Below are 19,850 nucleotides of genomic sequence, written 5' to 3' on the forward strand. Positions count from 1 at the left end.
TTGCCTTGTGACGCTATTGCACCTTTACTAGAGTTTTACTTATGTGCAGGAAATGTGCTTTGTGACGGTAATTGCGCTTATCGACGGTCATTTTGCCTTGTGACGCTATTGCACCTTTACTAGAGTTTTACTTATGTGCAGGAAATGTGCTTTGTGACGGTAATTGCGCTTATCGACGGTCATTTTGCCTTGTGACGCTATTGCACCTTTACTAGAGTTTTACTTATGTGCAGGAAATGTGCTTTGTGGCGGTAATTGTGCTTATCGACGATCATTTTGCCTTTTGACGAAATCTCACCTTTGCTAGTTTTACTTATGTGCAGCAAATGTGCTTTGTGACGGTAAATATGCTTATCGACGGTCATTTTGCCTTGTGACGAAATCTCACCTTTGCAAGTTTTACTTATGTGCAGGAAATGTGCTTTGTGACGGTAATAGTTTTACTTTTAAATATATTTTTTGGAATTACTTCACAGCTTTCAGGAAGAATTTTCAAATGAAGATCCTCTGCATTGCATATAACAGCCTAGTTTGATAAATACTTTGGTTGAAGAAACTCAAAAGGTTCTATGTAAAATGTTTGTCAAACGGAGATTCATAGCCTACATTCTCAAAGTTAATAGGCTGTGTAGAATGGTCCGATCTGGTTCATGTATAGTATTCTGTGTTCACGATACTTAGAAGTTTTTTTTCTGAAATGTATTTTGAAAACTCATGTAAAAGTAGCTAGAAAACGAAAGTTTTAATGTCAAATTTTTTTCCGGTATCTTTGATGTTTAAAAAAATTTTTAAAAGAAAAATCAGTTGATCACGAAATGAGAAATAATCCAAAATTCGTATTTTAGTTGTTTCGATTTCCTTTAAAATTGATTTTTTGTAACATAACGCCTTTTAAATCACCATCACCACAGTTGAACTACTAAAATTGATGTTTTCTGAATCCCTGAAGGCAACTTGATGAGTAGCAATTTCTAACAAGAGTTTGAAAATAGGACAATTTCTAATTGTAGAAGGTTAAAAGTCAGGGAGAGGGGGCAGTAGCTAAATTCCTGTTTATAGTAAGTCCTGTTTATTTTAAGTTGGATTTTAAGTATTCATTTTAATTTTTACTTCTTTTTGGATTTACTTATTCATTTATATCATTATCTGTTATTTTATGTTTTATATTATTATTTATTTTAATTTATGTTTCTTTTGGGTTTCATTTGTTCTTTGATAAGAGTGGTTCGTTTCAAGTTTGGATTTTTATAGGACTTATTTCTGTTTATCTTAAGTTTTAATATGACTTTGATTAGGAGGTAATGTTTTGTAACGAGAAGATCGATCAAGTGGATAGCTTCATTTACCTGAGAAGTATTAATAATATAGATGGTGGATGCAGTGATGAAGTTTAAAGTAGAATAGCCAAGGCCCAGGGTGTTCTTTTCACAGTTGACAATTTTGAAAGATTTGGAAGATAAGTCGGCAAACCAAGATTATTGGAAGCTATAGTAATGACTGTGGTCAAGTACGGATCTGAAGGTGGGTATTTCAGAAGATTGAGGAGGGCATGTTAGATATTTTCCAGAAGAAATGTCTACGGACAATTTTGGGTACCCACTTGACTGACCGAATTTCATGCAATAAGCTGCACGAATAATTTGGTTCTATCCTGATTTTTAGGGCTATAATGAGAGAAAGGTTGAGATGGCTAGAACACGCTTTGCGGATGAAGAATGACCAAAGGCCAAAGATCGTCCTTGTCGGCATTCCATTTCAGGCCAAAGAAAAAACAGGTTTTTCCTGAATGGGGTGTGAAGAGGTCGTAAGGAAGGATTGAAAAAAAAAATCTTAACTTCTTGGGAAGGCTTAAAGAAGGAATTGGAATAGGTTGGGTTGAAGTAGGAGTATGTGCAGCAGTGGCAGCCTCAGGTAGCTTCGTGCTGTAGTGAGTTGTTAGTAGTAGTGGTACTGGAGTCATTCAGCTCTCTGTATTTCTGACTCTTTAAATTTTTTATTTGTGTCTTTGAAGTTTTGTTAGTTTTGTTGCCACAAATGAAGTAAAGCGTAATTAAAACTTTTAGCGTAAAGAAAGAGGCGTTGACGAGGGTACAGCCCCTTTCATATACGGAATAATTTCTGTTCGTTTTAAGTTTTAATGTCGCTCCTTACTTTCAGTTAAAAAAACTTGTTTTTTTTTAACTGAGAGCTGAATGAATTAATGCAGGTTTTGAATTTGGCTTTTGTGTTTCAGCACTCGCTCTGAAGGAATTGGAGAATTCGAACTTTTAATGTTGCTTCTAACTTTCAGTTGAAAAAATTTGTTTATTTTAATTAAATTCCTAATATAAAAAAAAAACACACGCCGGGATGTCTGGCTTCACTTCCACGGAAAAATCCCCCTCCCCACGGAATCATCCCCCGGACAATTCAATCCTGGCAAAAAATTACCCCGAACAATTACCCTTAACATCTCCACACGTAAAATTGAATTGGTAAAGAGAAAGCAACACATATAAAGAAATTTTGTATAGGAAGTCTGGCGAATTCCCCCAGTGTAAAATTTCCCCTGAAGAGTTCCCCCCTGGAAACTTCCCTCTCCATGAAAATTTCTCCCCGTGCAAAATCCCCCGAGCAGAAATTTCGTTCTCCCCTCTCCACCCTAAGTATGTATTCATACTTCGCAATAACAAATACTATATGTAAACAATCGGCAAATGTTTTAACTTAAAGACCTTTCCCAGGGGCTGTGGGGGGTCTTGTTATCTCCAAAAACATAGTTATTGGGCCTTTCAACTATGCTAAACAAAATAGCTATCTAAAAATTTTGATCGGACGATTTCAGGAAAAAATTGCAGTGGGAGGGGCCTAGTTGCCTCCTAATTTTTTGGTTACTTAAAATGGGCAATATGACTTTTTATTTCCGTTAGAATGAGCCCTCTCCCGACGTTCTAGGCCCACTGGGTCGATACGATGACCCCTGGGGAAAAAAACAACAAATTTACACGCATCCGTGGTATTTCTTTGACTCCTAGTGGGTCTTTCCCACTTTTTTTCGAAAATCAGGCAAATTTTTTTCAGGCTTGTAACTTTTAATGGGTAGGACTAAACTTATTGGAACGTATATATTTGTAACCAGCATAGTAAGCCAATTCTTCGATATATCCATTAATATTAAAATTCTGATTTTTAGAGTTTCGGTTACTATTGAGCCGGGTCGCTCCTTAATTACATTTCGTTACCACGAAATGTTTGATTACGCATTGCCCGGTGGCTCTACTCGCAATAGTTATAATTAGTTATAATATCCTATGGCAAAGAGTGTAATGTCATTGGCATGAATTCGCTTTTTTTTCTTTTCTTTTTTTATTCAAAAACAAATAATAACTGTTTAATAATAACAAATATCTAACGTGGGGAACATGTTGGGTATGGAACCATTTCATGCCTAACTAATGAAAATTTACCACGGAGACGGCTTGCATGTGTTCCTTTGCATTGTCTTGACGGGGAGGTCTTTAAAAAACCTTTTTATTCTCACTGACTGTCAAAATTAAACATGTTAATAATTGGCTGAAATTTTGACAGTATTTATTTGAAGTATGATTACTGACAAACAAAAATATTCGTGACATAATCTTATCAAGGTCAGATACGCAACAGCTGTAGTTAACAAAAAAAAAAATCACTTTCCAAAACATGGATTGGGTGGATCATGGCATGGCTTGCGGTGCCAGGCATTTAAAAATAGCGTCTGCTCTTTACCCTGTTTTATTTCTATGTTTAGTCCCTTGTAACTTTATTTGAATAAATCCGCTGATGTATCTCATCGAATATCTTCCAAAAGCTGTTTTAGTGGTTGCAGGGTTGCCACCCCTAGTGATTTATCACTATTTCTAGTGATTTTTTATGGTGCCTAAGCAAAAAAATAATATAAGTAAATCAGCACATAAATCACTAAGTTATTAAACAAGAAACAAAATTCTCTAAAACAACCAAAAAAAACACTAGAATCTAGTGATTTATTTTTCCACGGGATGGCAACCCTAAGTGGCTGCTCAGTGATGGAACAAAGCTGTTTATCAAATTCTCTGCTCTGTATGTTATATATTGTTGAGAATGGGGGTCACTTGTGTGTCTATACGTTTTACTGGAAAAAAGGTTGAATAAATTCACAAGAGGGCAGGAGCTAATACAGAATTAATGTTCGGGGGGGGGGTATCGATGAAAATTTTTCTCTCACATTGTTATCTTTCGCCAATCCCTGGATCTGCCAATATAAAAGAGTGTCTTGAGCTGGGATTATATCTTTGAGGAAATGTTTTTTTTTATTTCATAATTATCTTTAAATGGGGTTAGTCTTCAATCTTTTTCTGTTAATACTTTCAGAAATACTTGTATATTGATTTACACGAGCTTAGGTCCTTAGGACACAAATAAGATATTACTAGAACAGTTTCACTAAATAAAACGTAAGAAGGCAAAAACGGGGCTGGACGTCACTATGTTGGGGCATGAATTCGGTTGTTTCTAGGATGGGGACGAAAGCAGAAATTTCAAATCAATTGGAGTGGAGACGGAGCGTCTGCTAGTGTGTTAAAAAATTTGTAGCGCCCTGCTCTTTTAGTTTTTCTGTTTAAGAATTAAGTTGTTAGATTGTAAATAAAAAATTCTAAGGTAATTGGGCCTTAAAATACACTCTATGAAGTATCTGTCCCCTCCCACCTACCGAATAACCTACTGCCCCTCGTCCCTAAAAGCTGATGCACACTTACACATCCCTGTATATAATTTTATAAATGATGAAGCAAATCAGTTTAGTTAAGTGAAGCCTTAAAATAAATACTACTTTTATGAAAGGCCCATGACGAGAAGGAAAATATTGAAAATAGTCCTGTTACTACTGCTAAAACATCTCACAGTGTTACAAACTAGCAGACGCTCTGCCTCCACCCCAACTTATTTGAACTCTCTGCTTTCGTGGCCATCCTAGAAACAACTGAATTCATACCCCAACATAGTGACGTCCAGCCCCGTTTTTGCCTTTTTACGGGTTATTTAGTGAAACTGTTCTATTTGTGTCCTTAGGACCTAAGCTCCTCGTCCATTTTACTCCTTCTAAGCTCTTCTTCAATCCCATTTCGGCCAATCTGTGTCACCCTCCTCTCCAAGCCCACCTTGTTTCAAGGCTATGCTTTCTTCACCTCCTTAGAAACTCCTAAAGTCATGCATAATGTCTTATAATACTCTTATAAAATCTGCGGCGTCTGGTATCGTTTTTGTCCCATTACTAGCTATTTGGTGAAGCTATACTAGCGATATCGTTTTTCTGTTTGCACCTTGAGGATATGTCCAAGCCATCTAAGCTCCTTAAACACATTTTTTCTTTAATTCAATTCAATTTAATCCTAGTTTTACTTAACTTAACTCACTTGTTTGGTTTCCTTATTCACTTATCTGTTTTGTTCTAGTTCGTAGAAATTTAAAAATTTGTTTGACTCAACTGCCTGATTCCCTTTAGTTCAATAATTATTAAGTTCAATTATTTAGTTCAATCATTACCAACACTAAGCTCACTACTTATCACTGATTACCACTACTTCCTAACTTATTATTGTTACTAACTTATTAACCTACATATTGAGAACTTAAGTACTATCAAACAGTTCGTGGTAACGAACTGTAAGTAAGAAGCGACCCGGCTCAATGGTAACCGAAACTCTAAAAAACGGAATTTTGGTACCAATAGGTACATCAAAAGAATCAGATTTTAATTCTGATTTCAAAAATATAAGTTTCATCAAGTTTAATTTATACCCATCAAAAGTTACACGCCTGAGAAAATTTGGCTGATTTTCGAAAAAAGGGGGAAAGACCCCCTAAAAGTTATAGAACCTTAATGAAATTCACACCATCATATTCAACGTATCAGATAACCCTACTGTAGAGGTTTCAAGCTTCTATCTACAAAATTATTGTATTTTGCATTTTTGCCATAAGAAAGATCACGGATGGGTTTTTATTTGTTTTTTTTTGTTTTTTTTTCCCAGGGGTGATCGTATTGACCCAGTGGTCGGAAAATATTTTAGGAGGGCTTATTGGAACGGAAATTAAAATTTATAGTGCCCTTTTTAAGTGACCAAAAAAATGGAGGGCAACTAGGCCCCCTCCCACGCTCATTTTTGTCTCAATGTCACCCAATTAAAATTTTGAGATACCCATTTTGTTCAGCATAGTCGAAAATCTAAAAAATATATCTTTTAAGATGACTGAATCCCCCACAGTTCCATGGGTAAAGGCTGCAAGTTATGAACTTTTCCCATTGCTTACATATTTTATTGGTTATTGGGAAGTATACAGACATTTTCAGGAAGAATTTTTTTTTCTGGTGGGGGGGGGGGGGGGGGCGGGCGGCGGGGTTACTCGGGAGAATCTTTCCGTGGAGGATGTTTCTTTGGGGTAAGGGACATTTCTATGAAGGGGGCGCCGGATTTCCAAGCATTATTTAAAAAACGATCAGAAATTAAATTAAAAAAAAACAAGTACTTTCAACTGAAAGTAAGAAGCAACATTAGAACTTAAAATGAACATAAATTATTATGTATATGAGGGGGTTCTCCGCCAAGTTTATACTTCGCTCTTTACGCTACAGTTTTTTTTAGTGCTTTCAAAAGAGCTTTCAACGGCCTTTGTGATTCAGGGGTTTGTGAATTAAATTTTTTTTAACTTTTAACGGAAAGAGCGTGGTATTGACTAAGGGGAGAACCCCATCATATACGTAATAACATAAACGCAATAAAAAAAAAAATAAAAAAAAACAAGCGATACGGCTCAATAGTAAGCAAAACTTTTAAAAACGGAACTTTGATGTCAATAAATGTATCAAAAGAATGGGCTTATAATGCTGATTCTAAATATATGAATTTTATTAAGTTTAGTATTACTCATCAAAGGCTACGAGCTTCAGAAAACTCACCTGAGTTTTTAAAGAGGGGGGAAACATCTCCTAAAAGTGAAAAATTTTTAATGAAAATCACACCGTCAGATTCAGCGTATCAGAAAACCCTATAACATAGGTTTCAATCTCATATCTGCAAAAATCTGCAGCTTTGTATTTTTTGCCAGAAGCAAAATATACGAATATAGAAGTTCGTTACGTCAGTTAATTTGTAAATTACGTCAGAACCAAATTTAGAGACAGCCATTTAGCAAAAGAAAAGTAAAATTTTTATGCAAATTTTGTTTACTTATTCAATGACGGCGAGCCAAAATAAATGCTGCATTAACTAAAAAACAATCAGAAATTAAATAAAAAAAACAAGTTTTTTAAACTGAAAGTAAAGAACGACATTAAAACTTAAAACGAACAGAAATTATTCCGTATATAAAAAGGGCTGTCCCCTCCTCAACGCCTCGCTCTTTACGCTAAAGTTTGACTCTGTCTCACAACTTTATTTTTTTAAACGATAAAAAACTTTAGCGGAAAGAGCGAGGCATTGAGGAGGGGACAGCCCCTTTCATATACGGAATAATTTCTGTTCGTTTTAAGTTTTAATGTCGCTCCTTACTTTCAGTTTAAAAAACTTGTTTTTTTTATTTAATATTACCACTATAATCACTGCTCTATCACTAATTACTAAGTTCACAAAAAAGGTTTTTTTTAAGGCCATAATCAAAATGTGATGTAGTAATCAGGGGTATCGTTTTTTTTTGGGGGGGGGGCAAGTAGGGGAAGATTCCCTCCTCAATAATTTGGTGAGAAAAAATAATATATAGCCCATGCCCCTTGACTATCTGGATGTGGACCATCTTGCCCCCCCCTCATAATAAAAACACTGGAGGTACGCCCCTGGTAATAATCGTCCTGCGTAGGAGGATTCGAGTTCACTTCAGTGTATGAAAAAATTATATAGTTAATAAAGCTCCGTAACAGACTTTACCCACATTGTAAAAATTTCAGGTTTCGTTTGCTTTTTGATTTTATTGTCTGTCATTTTTGTTTTATATATTTACTCTTTGTGTGTATTACACTTCCACTTTTTATATAAAGGATTATAAGTAAATTCTTAATATATAAGTTAAAGCTTATTTAATTTTTTTTTTTTTTTTTAGGAAAATAGTTTTGAACAATTATGTATTAATTACGCGAATGAGAGTCTGCAGGCTCATTTCAATCGGTATATATTTCGTATCGAGCAGCAGGAGTATATCAAAGAGAAAATTGAATGGCAAACCATTGGATTTACGGTAAAATATATATTCATCTCTATCTTATTTTACGGGGCCATAGACGCATGACTTTAATTTTAGAAAGGAGGGGGGCGGAGTACAACTTGGAAAAAATGGACTGTATGAAAAAAATTTTAATCTTGGAACAATTGTGAAAAAAATCGAATTTTTTTTTTGGGGGGGGGAGGGTGGGGTCCTATGCCTCTCTATCCCCAGTATACACATCTGTCTTGAAGGGTCCTTTATTTATTGGTATGCACCAACAAAGATTAGGAACGGAATCGAACCAAATTATGGCATTACAATTTGGGATTTTATAATAAACTAAAATTTAGTTTAATTTAAATTTTTCTTTGGTACAAGAATCTAGCAAGCACGGCTAACTACTTCTTCGTTCCAAAGCTTAGCTTGTTTGGGGATACAAAATTTGTATCTTAATTAAAGGTTATAAGTTTCTTTGAACCCACCCTAAAATATTTTAATAAAATAGTTGGCCCGTTTTTTAACTCTTTTTCTTGATTATAAAATAGTAAAAGCTTTGTCTGGGAAACAAAGGCTAGTTATCAAAACGCGCCTAAAGGTATCAATGCACAATTGGGGCTCTTGAAAAGAAAATATTTTAAGAAAACAATTCTTACTTCATAACATGCAGAAAAATTGTAGTTCACAAATTTTGAAGCTGCTTTCAATATACTTCATCCTCAACCTCCCCCCCCCCCCCCCTAATATACAAAGATATAGCCCACATTATATATCTCTCATGTATTTTTTGTTTTTTATTTCGTCAGTGTTTATTCAATTTACGGGTATTAAGTTGAAATAAAAGTGATGCATGGCAAAATGCTTGGGAAATAAATAGTTTGGGCTTTATATTTGCACATTAGGGGGGGGAGGGTAATACTCGAAGTGGCTTCAAAATTTGCTAACTACAATTTTTATGCATATTATGAAGTAAGAATTGTTTTCTTAATTTGTTTCCTTCTCAAGAACCCCAATTGTGCATTGATACCCGTTTAAATACCCGTCTTTTTAAATGACAGGCTTCTGAAATAATGTATATTTTTTTATTACTCTTTCAGTAGAAATTTACACAAAAGTAAAAAAAAAAAATCAGAATTAAGATTTAATGAAAAATTTTTCCATAATCAGTTTTACAGATTCTGGTAATTTTAGGTAAAGAATTTACAGAAAAGAAATTTGGGCAAAAAATCAGCCAATAAAAAGAAAAAAAAGCTAATGAAGCTTCCCTTTGAAAGTGTTGATGCCTTTGTGGATAAACAGACCGTTAATGTTTGAATTTTTACTGAAGAAAAGTGTTGTCAAGTTTAAATAAGTTTGCTTATTTTTATAATAATTACAATTCTTTAATAAAATAATTCTGCTTATTTTTATGGTTCAGTGTTGCAACACTGACAAAAATTTCGTACAGCTTTAAAAACTTTATAATCTTTAACCAAGCAAAAGAAATCCAATAAAGTCCAGTTTTCGGGTATGGATACACGTAAGATTAGCCCAGCGGGCATATTTTTTCTGTTTTGACGTCCTTGGCCCTTTCATGTTGTTTCTACTTTATTTTAAGGAGGGAGGAATAATTAATTGAAAAATAATATTCATATCATTTTAGGACAATCAACCTGTTATCAATCTGATCTGCAAAAAGCCGGTTGGAATTCTCCACCTCCTTGATGATGAATCCAACTTCCCAAAAGCCAGCGACCAGAGTTTCTTAGAAAAAGCGCATTACAACCATGCTTTGAATGAGCATTATTGTCGACCTCGTTTGAACTCTCCCGAGTTTGGAATCAAACATTATGCTGGACTGGTATGGTACTCTGTTGATGGATTTTTGGATAAAAATCGTGACACTCTCAGAATTGATGTCCTGGATTTGTTAATTAGCAGCGAAATTTCAGTAAGTAAACACAATTAATGTAAAATGCATTGAATAAAATGAAATAGAGTAAAGTAAAATGACAAAGTGTATTAAAAATCTAAGGGTGCTTTTCGTCCCCGTGGATTTAATATCTTGTTTGGGGTATTTTCATTGAAAAATGCCCTTTTTCACGTTTTCACGTTTCATTAACAAAAATTTAAAAACGGACAAATTTGTCCTCCACCCCCCTCTCTGGTATTAAAAAAAATGATCGCCCCTCCCCTCAACGAGAAAATTAAATTAAAGAAAATTAAGATGAGAAATGCCATGCAAATTAAAGCAAAGTAAAGTATCGTAAGTATAGTAAATCAAAGCATATTAAATTAAAATTTTGGTTACAAAACATATTAAAGAACAGTGAAATAACAAAAATACATTTTTTAATTTTAAATAACTACTAATAACTACCTATTGTGGCACCAAGCCATCTCAATTCAACAAAACTGCTCTTACATCCCACTTTTATCCGGAGCTTCCCTCCTTGCTCATTCCCTTGAATTTAACTTTAATAATCTCACATCATCCAAGTATGTTCTGCTCTCGGTCAACTCAATTAATAGTAAAGTGAAATGCAATGAGTAAAGTGAACTGGAGTAAAGCATAGTAAACTAAAGTAAAGTGAGTAATAAGGCCATGTCAAGGGGGATAGGGAGTTTACCCCCCCCCCCCAAGAAAAAATATTATTCCGACTCATAAAATCGTAACGAAAATGCATTTAAGTAAATTTTGATGTGCTTTTAAGTTTTTGGGTAGCCCCCCCCCCTCGAACAAAAAATCCTAGATATGGCACTGGTGAGTAAATTAAATTAAAATATATTAAAATATGTAAAGCATTGTACTCTAAAGTATAGTGATTAAATACAACTAGATGAAAGTAAAATGAACAAAGCATAGTAAACTAGAGTACAGCGAGTAACAAGGCCGTATCCAGGGTGTCGGATAGGACGTTGAACTCCCCACACCCAAAATGTTTGTTCTTTTCATAAAAATGTAATAAAAAATACACATAAACAAATTTTTGATGTGTTTTTTAAGTTTTTTGTTTAGCCCCCCCCCACCCCCCTTCGAAACAAAAATTTCGCACACGGCCCTGGGGAGTAAAATAAACTATAATAAATTCAAATGAGTAAAGCATTGTACACTAAAGTATAGTCGGTAATAGTTTTCCCTTTTGTGTTTCAAACTTTTTGTTCCTCTGCTTTGTTTAAATGTTATACCCGTTTTTCTCTCTATATTTTCATGTATTAAATTTTCTGATGGAAAGGCAGTGGAGTCTAAGAAACTAATTAAATTAAACTAGATGAAAGTAAAATGTGCAAAGCATAGTAAACTAAATTGCAGTGAATAACAAGGCCGTATATAAGGGGGTTTATGGGGTTTCCAACCCCCTCCCCCCGAAAGAAAACCTTTGTCCGAGTCGTAAAAACGTAACAAATGCATGTAAAATTTGTTTGATGCGTTTTCTAAAGTTATTAAATAAAAAAAGAAGTTTTTTTCAACTGAAAGTAAGGAGCAACTTCAAAACTTAAAATGAACAGAAATTATTATGTATATGAGGAGGTTCGCCCGCTCGTCAATACTGACTCTTTACGCTGAAGTTTGAATATTGTTCCAATTCTTTAAGAATGACCCCTGAATCACAACGGCCGTTTAATTAGAATAAATAGCCCTTTTGAAAGTACTAAAAAACAATTTAGCGTAAAGAGTGATATATTGACGTGGGGGCGAACCCCCTCATCTACATAATAATTTCTGTTCGTTATAAGTTGTAATGTTGCTCCTTACTTTTAGTTGAAAAAACTTGTTTTTTTTATTTAATTTCTGATCGTCTTTTAAATATTGCTGGGATAAATAGTGCTTTAAAAATTCCTCAACTGAAAGATCCTCCCATGTAACCCCCTCCCCTCCAGCAGAAAAAATCCCCCCTGAAAACGTCCGTATTATTCTCAGTAACCAATACTATGTGTAAATAATGGACAAAGTTCTTAACTTTTTGCCCTTCTCCCGGGGACTGTGGGGGATTAAGTCATCCTCAAAGACATAGTTATTAGATTTTTCGACTATGCTGAACAAAATGGCTATCTCAAAATTTTGATCGGGTGATTTTGGGAAACAAATGAGCGTGGGAGGGTGCCTAGTTGCCCTGAGATTTTTTTCGCTTAAAAAGGGCACTATAACTTTAATTTCTTTTTGAATCAGCCCTCTCGGTGTCCTAGGACCACTGGGTCAATACGATCACCCCCGAAAAAAAAAACACGCATCTGTGATCTTTCTTCTGGCAAACAAAATTTAAATGTTCCCATTTTTGCAGATATGAGCTTGAAACCTCTACAGTAGGGTTATCTGATACGCTGGATCTGATGGTGTGATTTTCATTGAGATTCTATGACTTTTAGGGTCTGGTTCCCCTTTCTTTTCAAAAATAAGGGAATTTTCTCAGGATCGTAACTTTTGATAACTTGATGAAACTTATACATTTGAAATCAGCACAAAAATCCAATTCTTTTGATGCATGTATCGATGTCAAAATTCTGTTTTTTAGAGTTTCGGTTACTAATGAGTAAGGTTGCTCCTTACTTACAGTTCGTTACCACGAGCTATTCAAAAAGCGTCAATGTAATGAACCCCGTCATATACATAATAATTTCTATTGTTTTTAAGTTTAAACGTTGCTCCTTACTTTCAGTTGAAAAAACTTGTTTTTTTTTATTTTTGATCGTTTTTTGAATATTGCCGGGAAAACCGGTGCTCCTTTCAGGGAAAATTCTCTTTCCCCATGAAAAATTCCTCCACGGAAATACCCTTTATTCCAATAACTACTGCTAGCTACCTATGACGGCACTGAGCGACCTCAAGTCAAGATGCAACTCCCTCTTCAACCCAAATCTATCTAGATTCTTTCTTGCTCTCTCCCGTGAATATCATAGAGTAATAGTTAAGATCTAGTGACTCTTCAAAGGAAACCCTAACAAATTCTGAGAATTACTTTTAAAAAAACCATCAATGGTTACTTGTCTCATTCCTAAAGGCATATTACTGCACTTCAAATCACCCCTCCTTATGGATAATATACAGCCCACTTTATTTAGCCCATATAATATACAACCCACAGCCCACTACAGTCCCCGTTATATTTACTATAGTGCTACTCTTCTCTTTTCAGCCTGATTGTAATTCCCTCCCATCCCATTCAAGAATGTTCTTCTTTTGTCTGGCCTCCGCTTTAGGAGCGGGTTGGGTTAAATTCGATAAAAGAACTCTTTCGGTCTCTACTTTAAATTTTTGCGGGACGAAGGGGGGTATTTTCAATTTTGCAACTTTGTTGTTCAATTCTATCTGATTAGAATATACCAATTTGCATCTCTCAGCAACCACCAGTAACTGCTTATTATAGCAGCAAGTCGCTTCAGGTCAACATATTCTTAAAAGCTCCCCCTCCATCACACTCCATCCTGAGGTTCGCTCTCAGATCCTTTTCGTGAAATTCATAGTTGTATAGTAGTTCTAACTAGCTTATTTACACGCTGAGCTACCTAACAGTGCTAGCTAATTCATAATGGCAAATTGATAGGACATAACGCCTTGTTCAAGGCCATATCCGGGATTTTTTTTTTTTGGGGGGGGGGGGGATTTTCTGGGTTGGAAAATTTAGAAAAAAAACGCATCAAAAATTTTTTTATATGCATTTTGTTATGTTTTTCCGAGTCGGACAAACATTTCGGGAGATTTCAAACCTCCTAAACCACCCTCCCTGTATATGAGCCTGGTCTTGTTTCTTTTTTTCTAGAGTTCATTGAAATTTAGCAAGGTTGCTCCAGCAGGCAGGAGATGAATTGGAAATTTTATTTCATTTGGAATTTAAATGATTTGATTTTGATCTGAATAGAACAGATTTGGGATTTATCTGAGTAATTTTTGCAATAAAAAGCATTAATAACATAACATAATCTGAAGACCGACTTCTTGCGTTGAGAATTCTTCAAACAGGGCTTGTATACTCCTAATCGAATCAGCCCAGGGTTGACGCGACAGTGGAAGCTCCTTCTCCACCCCGTTCTATTCTGAGCTTCACTCTTTGCTTCTTCCCATGAAACTCCCACTTCAAAAATCCCCCCCCCATCCCATTCAAGAACTCACTGCTTTTGGTCAGGCCCTGGATGAAAGGATTGAAGGGGGATGGTCAAAAATGACAAAGTGCATATCATGAGAAGAGGGCCAACTTTTCTCTAGATTCTATGAGTGCCTAGCGAGGGAGGTACATTCCTATATTAATTTTCGTTTAGTTTAATATTTTCTTCTTCTCTTAATCGAATCAGCCCGAGGTTAACGCGACATTGAAAGCTCCTTCTCCACCCCGTTCTATTCAGAGCGTCACTCTGCTTCTTCCTATGAAACTCCCACTTTAAAAATATCCCCCCCCGCAGCCCATTCAAGAACTTGATGTCTTTCGTCAGACCCTGGATGAAAGGATTCGAGGGGGGGGTTAAAAAACGACAGAGTGTGTATCGTGAGAAGAGGGCCAACTTTTCTCTAGACGCTATGAGTGCCAAACGAGGAGATACATTCCTATATTAATTTTCGTTTAGTTTAATATTTTCTTTTTCAGCAGTGCTGTGTATCATGCTTGTATACTCTTTATTGATTTTTCACTATCCTTTGCTTTAATAAATAATTTTGGGGATGTATTATAATTTAACTACTTATTACATGTTTTATGGACCTTAAATAAATCTGGAGCTCAAAGCATGAAAAACTTCAAGAATACTTTTTCAGTTTTTATTCTCTCAGCTACCCATTAATTTTTGCCCTGGAAAAGTTTCATACATCATTCTATGCCAGAATTATGTTGGAATGTCTTTCTGGGGGGTGGCACAATTAAAAAAAGTGTTAAAATTGCAGAAAAAAAAATCGGAAAAGATTTGTCGGTTGTAGAAACGAATAATTCAACCATGGAACAGAAGCGAACAAAATATTTGCCCACCTGAATATATTTTCCCCCTCGGTTGAAGCAAAAAACCGCAAACAAAATCAGAGTTACTCCTGTTTGATCCTATCTGTAGGCTCTGAGTATGTCTAATTTCTTTCATCTTTCTAACTTCAGATGATCTCCAAAATGTTTCAAGAACTAAAAAGGAACAACGAGGCATCAAAAAGCGCAAACCGCTCTGATGGAAGATTTATTACTATGAAGCCAAGAACCCCAACTGTTTCAGCCCGATTTCATGATTCGCTGACAACGCTGCTAGAGTCTATGTCCAAGTAAGTAACTCTTTTTTTGTTACTTTTAGTTAAATTAAAGACTTCGTAAGACAATGTATAATACCAAGGATGTGTTCAATTTTCTTGAGAGCCAAGTTTTGTTTGGTCCTTGGCTTTAGTGGATGTGACTTGTAACTCGTGACGTAAGGATTCCGTGGAATTAGAAAAATGAACTTAAAAATAGGCCTTAGTTTTATGTTGCTCCAAAGAGTGGCTATGTACATTAAGATGTCACTATATATATATTTTTTTTCGATTTTTACATTTGGAGTTCACTCAATTAATTTGTCAATTGTTGATTTGATCTGTCAATCTGATTTTTAATCCGAAAATCTGGTTCTCATTCTCTTCCCCTCTTTCCCTTTTCCTCTTATTTTATTCATAGAAATAGTTGGGAAGCGGATATTAGAATTATTTACGTTAAATCTAGAAACAACTCGCTTTACAGACAAGTGGCTGTTATTGTCAGTAAAAAACAGTAAAACAGAAACAGTACTACTACAGAGAAAGCAGTAAGTATAGAGAAGCAGTAAATATACAGAAAAAAACGGTAAAACTAAATTCGGTTCTTCGGTACCCGGGTCCGGCGCTTAGAACTAATTTGAAAAAAACTACGTTTTCTAAAGAGTTAAAGAGGCTGAGTCACAAGTTCGAACCTTAAAACGTACAGGGATTAGAAGGTACAGATGAGGGGCTGCCGCCCCCAAACCCCCCGCTTTCGCAGCCTTTAAATAAAAAAAAAAATTTAAACTGAAAGTAAGGAGCGACATTAAAACTTAAAACGAACAGAAATTATTCCGTATATGAAAGGGGCTGTGCCCTCCTCAACGCCTCGCTCTTTACGCTAAAGTTTTTATTGTTTAAAAAAAAGAGTTGTGAGAAAGTCAAACTAGCCGAAATATTGTGAGAAAGCCGAAATATTGTCGAAAAGCCGAACTGTCAAAATCAAATATTTGCCAAGGCTTTGCGTCTCATCACCCAGAATATTACATACGGCTGAAATATGTCAATTATTAAAAAAAAATATATAATTACTATAATAGTAACATATTTTAGTATACTTAAAATATATTCTTAAAAGAGAAAACCAAAGATATTTTAGAATTCAGATTAACTTACGTTTATGCTCTTTCTTGAGAAGCTGTAGGTATTATAGCCTGCAAAAGATGTTTCACATTTTATAAGCAATACCATTATTATATCATTACTATTATTGCAATACATTACTAATATAATACTATTATTATTATACTATTATAGCCGCTTTAGTCACTTTAGAACTGAACAATTCATCTATATTTCTTGATTTAATTCATGGTTGGAAAGATTTCTAAATAAAAATGAAGTAGTGTGACATTTCGTAAGTAATAAAATTGTGCTTTCCCCCGCAGAAAATTTCCCCCTGGAAATTGTAGTTTGCGGTACAATATCGTTTCCATAAGTCAGGATGGTTGTCTCCTGTACGTCTCTTATACGATAAGAGGTCCTGAAATGTACAATGTCACTCTTCTGGCTGTTAAGGGTCATACCATTTGGCCAGTACTAATCCTTTACTTTATCAAGAAGACCTTGAGCTAAGGATGTGGCATATGACAGGTCCACTACAGCAAGAAAAAAGTTACTGTCGTCAGCAAAAAGAACAGGGTACATATGGCGATGAAGACCATCAGCAGGATCGTTAATATAAATTAAAAACAAAAGTGGTCCAAGCACAGAGCCCTGCAGGACACCTTTCAATATAGGCAAAGTAATGGAAGAAGTACCATTAAGTGAAACATACTGAGATATCCCTGAGAGGTAAAACCCTGAGAAGTATCCCTGAGAGGCTTAGCCATTCTAGAGGGACTCCATGCACTCCAAATAAAGATAGTTTAGACAGAAGAACAGAGTGGTCGACCATATCAAATGCCTTTGAAAAGTCAAGAAATAGACCCAAAATGCACAACCCCTTGTCCAAAATAATTAGCTCAAACTCTGTTGCATCTGAGAGTGCATACAAAATAAAGAAAGTGGGACGAAAACCATACTGATGGCTGGTTACGAGAGAATTTCCTGCAGTCGTATTAATACTAAATACAAATCAAGAGAGTCTAAGATACACTACTTTTCAAAAATCGTATACCCGACGGGAAGAAGAGAAATAGGTCTATAGTTTGAAATTAGAGACGGATCACTTTTATGCAAAAGTACAACATTAGCAACTTTGAATCAATGAGAAAAAAAAAACAGAAGAAAGAGAAAGGTTAGGTATATGTGAGATGAGGTTAGAAACAAACTGACCAGTTTTTTACTCAAACCAATGCCATGAACTGAACGGCTATAAGGAAACTCAGAAATAATACTAGTTAATCATTGTGAACCTATCAGTGTTTTTTTTTTATTCAGAAAAGAGGGCATGTTTGATCCTGGGTCTCCAAAAAGGTATAGAGGATTACGTTGAATTTAAGGCAATGTTGAGAGGGATGCAAAAGACAATTAAAACACACTTTGTCCTTGCCGGTTGTGAAAAGGGAATATCAGCAATATCTAAACAATGGCTGATGGTATTAGGTTGAGACTTTCTATGTATGTTGAGGGGTAGTTAAAGAGAGATTGGAGGGATCCCCCTAAACTCCTCACTCCTCGCCATTTTTATTTGCCCCCTCTCCTGAAACTAAAAAAGGCTAAGGGTATGAAGGTAAAATATTTAGAAAATATTGAGGGGGATGTCAAACAAAATCAAAACACCTTATATGCAGGAAGGCTGTCAAAAGGGTACAATAGCAATATCTAAGGAATGGCTAAGCGTATTCAGTTGGAAGTTTAAAATCATGTTGAGAGGGAAGTTAAAAGAAACGGAACGCAGCTGGCCCCCTCCATTTGCCCTTTTAGATGACGTTCGACTCCTTATAGTGACCTTCGACTGCTTATAGGCTATTGAAGCAAAAATATTTCGCGAAGAATTTACAAACGATCTAATTCATTTTTCTACCTGAAGACGCTCTGAAAAATTAAAACAGCAATTGCAAATGGAGAGTGGAGGGTAACTTGTTTAACATTGCTTTTCTTATAAAAACATCTGTTTTCAATTAAATTGGTTCTTATAATATAAAATCTTATAAAACAATTTTATGCAAGGCTTTTTGAACTTTTAGAAACTGCGCTGTTTTTATAGTTGTTTTATTCACTTTCTAAAGTTTAACTGACATTATGTATTTTCTAGATGCAATCCATGGTTTGTAAGATGCCTAAAGCCGAATAGCGACAAAATACCAATGAAATTCGATATGCCTGTTGTTTTAGAACAGCTTCGATACACGGGCATGCTGGAAACAATTCGAATCCGAAAAACGGGATACCCTGTGCGCATGCGTTATTCACACTTTGCAGAAAGGTTTCGATGTTTAGTGCCAGTGCCAATTCCTAAAGGAGCACCCTCAAAAGAAATTTGCCGAGTGGTTTTGGATCGTGACCCAAGAAACAGGGACCACTACCAGCTAGGAACATCTAAAGTAAGTCTTAGGTCGTTAGGAAAGTTCACTTAAAGCACCAAGGACATAAAAAATATTGCCCCTGGACCCATCATAGGTCTATTGAGTTTAAAATTTTTGTCAGTGTTGCCACGTTGAACCGTGGAAACAAATAAGTAGAAATGATTAGTGAAATTTGACAGCACTCTTCGTCCGTAAATACTTAAATGTTAACAATCTATTGATTCCACGCACTCAAAAGAAAGCTACGTTTTCTTAAGCTGTTTGGTACCACGAGTCTTTAGCCTTTTTTGCTGATTTTTCACCGCGTTTCTTTTTTGAAATTTGGCGCCCCGCTACTATGAAAAACTACGTAACTGCGCATTGAGGTCTGGTTCATTAACAGTCGAATTCTCGATATGTCATAATTTTTTACGGTGTTTATGGTTATGTTAGTTTCCGATCAACCAATTCAAATAATAAGGTTCATTTTCATTCTCTGTAAGAATTTCAAAGAAAAAAGTGTAAATGAAACGGGCCAATGACAAAAAAAAATGAAAAAAAATAAATAAAAAATAAATGACAAAAAAAATAAAAAAATAATGAAAAATGAAATAAAATAAAAATAAAAAAATCGAATATCTTGCGTGTATAGAGCAAAGCGTTGTAAGACGCTGCTGAAAAATAAGAAATGGAAACTGAAACAGTAACAAACCAAAAAAGTTTAACAAAAAAGAACAAAAAATGAGAAGCTAAAAGCTATTGAACTAAAAATCGCTAAAATCCTAAATAAAACAAACCAAATATACAGTCATTGATCACGAAAACCCCAGGTAATAGCAAATTGTGCTTCAACTTACCTCTGTCAGATCCAGAAAGTAAGAATATTTTTTTTTAATTTAATTTTCTTATTTGGTTCTGGATTATCTGTAGTTTTCTGGTTTTTAGCTTTTTTTTCTTGAATTTTGTTATTTTGGCTATTGCCATTGATCATTTGAGTT

General features: G+C 35.2%; 1 protein-coding gene across 1 annotated transcript in view; it reads left to right on the forward strand.

The window, feature by feature from the left end:
• LOC148953711 (unconventional myosin-XV-like) overlaps positions 1–19,850 on the forward strand; it is a 548,203-nt gene that overhangs the window by 184,356 nt on the left and 343,997 nt on the right. Inside the window, exons 11-14 of the mRNA XM_089108456.1 lie at positions 8,092–8,226; positions 9,833–10,120; positions 15,243–15,400; positions 18,603–18,891. Coding sequence (XP_088964582.1) covers positions 8,092–8,226; positions 9,833–10,120; positions 15,243–15,400; positions 18,603–18,891 — 870 coding nt within the window. The remainder of the gene's footprint in view (positions 1–8,091; positions 8,227–9,832; positions 10,121–15,242; positions 15,401–18,602; positions 18,892–19,850) is intronic.

The sequence above is a fragment of the Artemia sp. Qi Xiang Cuo genome, chromosome 3 (genome assembly GCF_049724085.1).
Source record: "Artemia sp. Qi Xiang Cuo chromosome 3, ASM4972408v1, whole genome shotgun sequence".
NCBI classification, from domain to species: domain Eukaryota; kingdom Metazoa; phylum Arthropoda; class Branchiopoda; order Anostraca; family Artemiidae; genus Artemia; species Artemia sp. Qi Xiang Cuo.